At 42.0% G+C, this 6,803-nt stretch overlaps 1 protein-coding gene across 1 annotated transcript in view; it reads left to right on the forward strand.

Annotated features, from left to right (window-relative positions):
* Window positions 1–6,498, forward strand: part of LOC141270748 (oocyte zinc finger protein XlCOF8.4-like) — a 32,462-nt gene extending 25,964 nt beyond the window's left edge. The window contains exon 6 of the mRNA XM_073680855.1: window positions 4,324–6,498. Coding sequence (XP_073536956.1) covers window positions 4,324–5,237 — 914 coding nt within the window. The 3' untranslated portion in view covers window positions 5,238–6,498. The remainder of the gene's footprint in view (window positions 1–4,323) is intronic.
* The last annotated feature ends 305 nt before the right edge of the window (window positions 6,499–6,803 follow it).

Consider the following 6,803-nt stretch of genomic DNA (forward strand, 5'->3'; position numbering starts at 1 on the left):
ATGGCACACACGTCCTCTGAGCACCGGAGAGGAAGTAAGAACTGCACTTGCTCCAAGCCTTCACAAGTGGTCATGTGAATATCACCGGCGCCTCCCTATTGCCAAGTGAAAGTATTTATACACCCAGGCCAGGGTGTTAATTTAAAGGAAGGCTGCCGCTGGGTCCTAGATTGAGACAGATCTACACTGTGTTCCAAATTATTATGCAAATAATATTTTCTCAGATTTTCCAAAATTACCTATATGAATTGCAGTCATTGTAATTTTCCAGTCAAATAACTATTAGAGTACAATTGAAAGGTTTTTGTACAAACTGCCTATGATAACAGTATATTTTATAAAAAATAAAACACTCAAACTGCACTCAAAATGCATGTTCCAAATTATTATGCACAGCAGAGTTTTCAACCTTTTCATTTTAATAAAGAACAAAAAAATGGTCATTTTTGGAATTATAAGCATTAGCAGGTTATTACAAACTGAAATCAAACAGTTTTCAACTCAAAACTTTATTCTAGGTGATGTTACATTTGCACATAGGACCCCTAGTTCGAAAGGAGCTTCTGAACTCTCTCTTCCATTGAATTTGTAAGGTTTTGGATGGTTTCTGCTTCAATTGTTTTGCATGAGGACAGAATACCCTCCCAGAGCTGTTGCTTAGATGTGAACTGCCTCCCACTGTCATAGACACTCCTTTTGATGATGCTCCGGAGGTTCTCAATGGGGTTGAGGTCAGGGGAGCATGGGGGCCACATCACAAGTTTGTCCCCTTTTATGCCCATATCAGCCAGAGATGCAGATGTGTTATGTGCAGCATGAGACGGTGCATTATCATGCATGAAAATGATCTTGCTGCGGAATGCATGGTTCTTCTTCTTGAACCATGGCAGGAAGTGCTGTTTGAGAAGCTCAACATACATTATGGAGTTCATCTTTACCACTTCAGGGATCCTAAAGGGGCCGACAATCTCTCTCCCCATGATTCCAGCCAAAAACATTACTCCACCTCCTCCTTGTTGGCGCCGTAGCCGTGTTTGCATGGGGTGTCCATCAACCTGCCATCCTCCACTCCATCCATCTGGACCATCGAGCGTTGCACAGCACTCATCCGTGAACAAAACCGTTTTGAAGTCAGTCTTCATGTATTGTTTGGCCCACTGGAGCCATTTCTGCTTGTGTGCAGTGGATAGAGGAGGTCGACAGGATGGCTTACGCACAGCTGCAAACCTCTGAAGGACCCTGCATCTTGTTGTTCGGGGGACGTTGGGGGCACCAGCAGCTTCAAAAACTTGTCTGCTGCTATGACAAGGCTTTTTTGCCGCTGCTCTTTTAACCTGAAGTAATTGCCTGTAGGAAAGAGTCCTCAATTTTCCTTTATCAGCACGCACACGTGTGTACTGTGAATCAGCTACATACTTCTTGATTGTGCGATGATCACGATGAAGTGTCTTGGCAATGTTGATTGTAGTCATGCCTTGACCTAAACACTCCACAATTTGTTGCTTCTCAGCAGCCGACACATCCTTTTTCTTTCCCATTTTGCCAGAAAATGTAGGCTGCTTAATAATGTGGGACAGCCTTCTTAAGTAGTCTTGCCTTTCATTGGACACACCTGCCAAACTATCTAGCACAGGTGTCTGCAATTGCTTACAGTGATATAAAGAGCCCTGACACACATCACCATCAATGAGTTTAACTGACAAACAAAAAAATTCTTACCTTATCACTCCTAAACTCTTTTTGCATAATAATTTGGAACACAGTGTAAGAAGGTGTCTGTAATGCCAAATGAAGAGATCTTCTGTAACCAACTGCAGGGCAACATCTGACACACCCGTGACACCATCCTATTACTGTTATCACAGACCATAAGAATCTGTCATATCTTCAATCGGCTAAACGTCTCAACCCTAGGCAAGCTAGATGGTCCCTGTTTTTTTACTAGGTTCAATTTTGTTGTTATTTTCCGTCCAGGGGTCAAAAACGTCAAGGCTGATGCTTTTGTCCCGGAGCTTCGCAGGTGCTGGTGACCATGAGAACCCTGCCCCGATATTACAGAAGGGAGTAGTCATTTCGGCATTGTACTCTGAACTGGAGGGTGAGGTGTTGGAGGCACAGGGGGACGCCCCTGAATCCTGCCATTCAGGAAGGTTATTTGTACCATCTAATTACGCCGCAAAGTAATTAAGGAACATCATAACTCTATGCTTGCTGGTCATCCAGGTGGTAAGGCAACTGCGGACCTCCCTTCTCATTGTTTTTGGTGGCCGGGGTTGCATTGGGATGTGATTGAACATGTGTCTTCTTGAAGTGTATGCGTGCGTTCTTAGGTATCGCATACCTATCCATCTGGTACTCTTCTTCCAGTACTTATTCCTAGCAGGCCATGGACACACTTGTCCATGGATTTTATTACTGACCTACAGGTATCTGCAGGTAGTACTGTGGTTTTGGTGGTTGTAGATAAGCTCAGTAAAATGGTTCACTTCGTCGCATTACCGGCACTTCCGAATGCCAAGACTCTTGCTCAGGTGTTTATAGATGAGATTGTGAAGCTTCACGGGGTTCCCTCCAATGTGGTGTCAGATTGGGGGACACGGTTTGTTTCCAAGTTGTGGAAAGCGTTCTGTTCTCAACTAGGGGTGGAGCTGTCCTTTTTATCGGCTTTTCATCCTCAGTCAAATGAGCAGACCGAGCGCATTAACCAGAATTTGGAGACTTACCTCAGATGTTTTGTCTCTGAAAACCAGGAGGATTGGGCATCCTACTTACCGCTGACAGAATTTGCTATTAATAATCATCGCAAAGAATCTATCGGCAGGTCACCATTCTTTGGTACATACGGTTAACATCCACAGTTTGGTACGTTTAATGGGGGAGGGGCTTCGGGAGTTCCTGAGGAGGAACGTTTTGCTTCGTCGCTCTCCTCGGTGTGGCGGGGGGTTCTGAATAATTTGAAGATCATGGGAGACAGGTACAAAAGTAAGGCTGACAGGAAACACTCGCCAAGTCCGGACCTGAGTGTGAATGACTTTGTGTGGTTGTCTAACAGGAATATCAAGTTGAAGGTTCCTTCCTGGAAGCAGGGACCTAGACTTATTGGTCCCTATAAAATAACCGCCGTCACTAACCCAGCAGCGTTTCGTCTTGAGCTACTTCTGGCCGTTAAGATCCACAATGTATTTAACAGGTCTCTGCTCAAAAAATATGTAGAACATCTTGAGTTCTCACCCCTACTGCCGCTCCCAATCATGGTTGATGGTAATTTGGAATTTCAGATTCTGAGGATTGTAGATTCTCGTCTCTACGTCGTTCCCTACGATACTTGGTGCACTGCAGGGGTTACGGTCCAGAGGAAAGGATGTGGGTTTTAGCATCAGAGTTGAATTCCTCCAGGCTGGTTCGTTCATTCCACACCTCTTATCTTGAAAAACCTGGTCCTGAGTGTCAGGAGGTTACTTGTAGAAGGGGGTTTTGTCACCGGTGTAACAGACTGTCACTCTGGATCTGTTTGTAGAAGGTCACTGCGCCTAGCATTGCAGGTGCCTTCTTAATCTGTCTTCTTTTAGGACCCAGCGGCTGCCTCCCTCCTGCTCTGATTGACACACCCTGGTCTGGGTGTTTAAAAACCCTCAGTGTGCTTCAGGGAGTCGCCGGTGATATTTCTATGTTCCTTGGCTCTGGCTTGGAGTGCTAGCAATCTGCTAGCTTCTTCTCTGGTGCTTTTGTAGGACAGTTGGCTTTTCTCCTCTTGTGTCTGCTTAAGCTAAGTTATCCCCTTTGTTTGTCTACCTTGTTGGCTTTAGTTTTGCAGTGGAACCTGACTATTGCTCACCCCTTCCTCTTCCTATCTAGGGCCTAGCTGTAGGGATATACAGTGCTTAGGCTTCCTGCCCGGCGATTGGTGTGGAACCAATATAGGGATGGTAGTGTAGGCAGGGTGTTATTAGATATGCCTAGGGGTCTCCACTCCCCCTTTCCCTAGTGTTTGGGCTTCCTTCCCCTCTTCCCTTCGTGTTGCACTTAGTCTTTCCCACACCGTGCGTGACAATAAATATCCAAATGGCCTTGGCAGAAAAAAGGTCCCCCACCCCTGATATAACTGGTAATGATTGAAGACAACTCCAATAGAGAAGTGAAAAACTGAAACAATGCAACCTGGTGGCCTAACATCATAATCTAATAATCCCTGCTATGTACTCTACTTTTTGATAATTTATTTGTATTACAGTTTGTATTAAAATAGATAAAATATATAATATTGATATGATTTCAATGCAGTATTATTGAAAAAAATAATAAAATTACTTTTATTCTTGGCAGATGAGTGTACCAGGAACTCAGAAGGACATCTGATACTTTCAGATTTTGCAACAGATGATCATGGTATTACAGCAGATACATATGAAGAACATAACACAGATATACCTCAAGCCCTTCTCAGAAAAAATCTTTCATCTGACCATTTTCAACAGGTCATTTCTTCTCCTTCATCAATGACCGATATGCAAAACAAAAGTCATAGAAGGACTAATGAACATGAAATAGCTCTTAAAGTGGAGAAGCCATTTTCATGTTCAGAATGTGGGAAATATTTTCATAAGAAATCACATCTCATTGAACATCAGAGAATTCATACAGGGGAGAAGCCATTTTCATGTTCAGAATGTGGGAAATGTTTTACATATAAATCAAATCTCATTGTACATCAGAGAACTCACACAGTTGAGAAGCAATTTTCATGTTCAGAATGTGGGAAATGTTTTTATGCAAAATCATTTCTCGTTCTGCATCAGAGAATTCACACAGGGGAGAAGCCATTTTCATGTTCAGAATGTGGAAAATGTTTTACATATAAATCAAATCTTGTTAAACATCACAGAACTCACACACAGGAGAAGCCATATTTATGTTCAGAATGTGGGAAATGTTTTAGTGCCATCTCAAGTCTCATTAGACATAAGAGAATTCATACAGGGGAGAAGAAATTTTCATGTTCAGAATGTGGGAAATGTTTTAGTACAAAATCAGAGTTTGTTAAACATCAGAGAACTCACACACAGGAGAAGCCACATTCATGTTCAGAATGTGGGAAATGTTTTACATATAAATCAAATCTCATTGTACATCAAAGAATTCACACAGGGGAGAAGCCATTTTCTTGTTCAGAATGTGGGAAATGTTTTACAGTAAAATCACATCTTGTTCGACATGAAAGGTCACACACAAGGAGGTAGCGATTTTTTCTTTTCATCAATTTATTGAAACCGTGTAAGAAGTCACACATCTACAAGAAAAAGGGGAAACAATTTAGAGCATTACATGATTATTAAAAGATGTATACAATTACCAATGAGTGTTATTGAAACATGTCTATGTTTGAATCTATATATAAAAATTATTTCAAAATCCAAAATCTTGGCCTACTGGAATGTATGTTCAGTAAATGCTCTCAATACTTGGTCTAGGCTCCTTTAGCATCAATTACTGCATCAATGCAGCGTGGCATGGAGGCGATCAGCCTGTGGCACTGCAGAGGTGTTATGGAAGCCCAGGTTGCTTTTATAGCAGCTTTCAGCTTGTCTGCATTGTTGGATTTGGTGTCTCTCATCTTCCTCTTGACAATACCCCATAGATTCTCTATGGAGTTAAGGTCAGGCGAGTTTGCTGGCCAATCAAACACAGTGATACTGTTGTTTTTAAACCAGGTATTGGTACTTTTGGTGTGTGGACAGGTGTTAAGCCCTGCTGGAAAATGAAATTTCCACCTCCAAAAAGCTTGTCGGCTGAGGGAAGCATGAAGTGCTCTAAAATTTCCTGGTACACGGCTGCGCTGACTTTGGTGTTGATAAAACACAGTGGACCTACACCAGCTGATGACATGGCTCCCCAAACCATCACTGATTGTGGAAACTTCACACTAGACCTCAAGCAGCTTGGATTGTGGCCTCTCCACTCTACCTCCAGACTCTGGGACCTTGATTTCCACATGAAATGCAAAATTTACTTTCATCTGAATACAACACCTTGGACCACTGAGCAACACTCCAGGTATTTTTCTCCTTGGCGCAGGTAAGACGCTTTTGGCGTTCTCTATTGGTCATGAGTGGCTTGACACAAGGAATGCGACACTTGTAGCCCATGTCCTGGATATGTCTGTGTGTGGTGGATCTTAAAACAATGACTCTAGCAGCAGTCCACTCCTTGTGAATCTCCTCCAAATTTTTGAATGGCCTTTTCTTAACAATCCTTTCAAGGCTGCGGTTATCTTGGTTGCTTGTGCACCTTTTTCTACCAAACTTTTTCCATCTACTCAACTTTCCATTAATATGCTTGGATACAACACTCTGAACAGCCAGCTTCTTTAGCAATGACATTTTGTGGCTTACCCTCCTTGTTGAGTGTGTCAGTGACTGCCTTTTGGACATCTGTCAGGTCAGCAGTCTTCCCCATGATTGTGGAGCCTACTGAAACAGACTTTTAAACGCTTAGGAAGCATTTGCGGAGATAATGACTATTGTGTTTTCATTGGCTGTAAGCCATAATCATCAACATTAACAGAAATAAACACTTAAAATAAATCACTCTGTTTGTAATGACTCTATATAATATGAGTTTCACTTTTTGTATTGTTTGACAAGGACATCATAAACGTAACTTTGTTAGGGTTTTTTCTTCTCTTCAGATTGGTGAAAAACATAATAAATTAAAAAATATATATATACAGTACAGACCTAAAGTTTGGACACACCTCATTTAAAGATTTTTCTGTATTTTCATGACTATGAAAATTGTACATTCAC

The sequence above is a fragment of the Phyllobates terribilis genome, unplaced genomic scaffold (genome assembly GCF_046119375.1).
Source record: "Phyllobates terribilis strain yellow unplaced genomic scaffold, ASM4611937v1 Scaffold_5__5_contigs__length_657084704, whole genome shotgun sequence".
NCBI lineage: Eukaryota > Metazoa > Chordata > Amphibia > Anura > Dendrobatidae > Phyllobates > Phyllobates terribilis.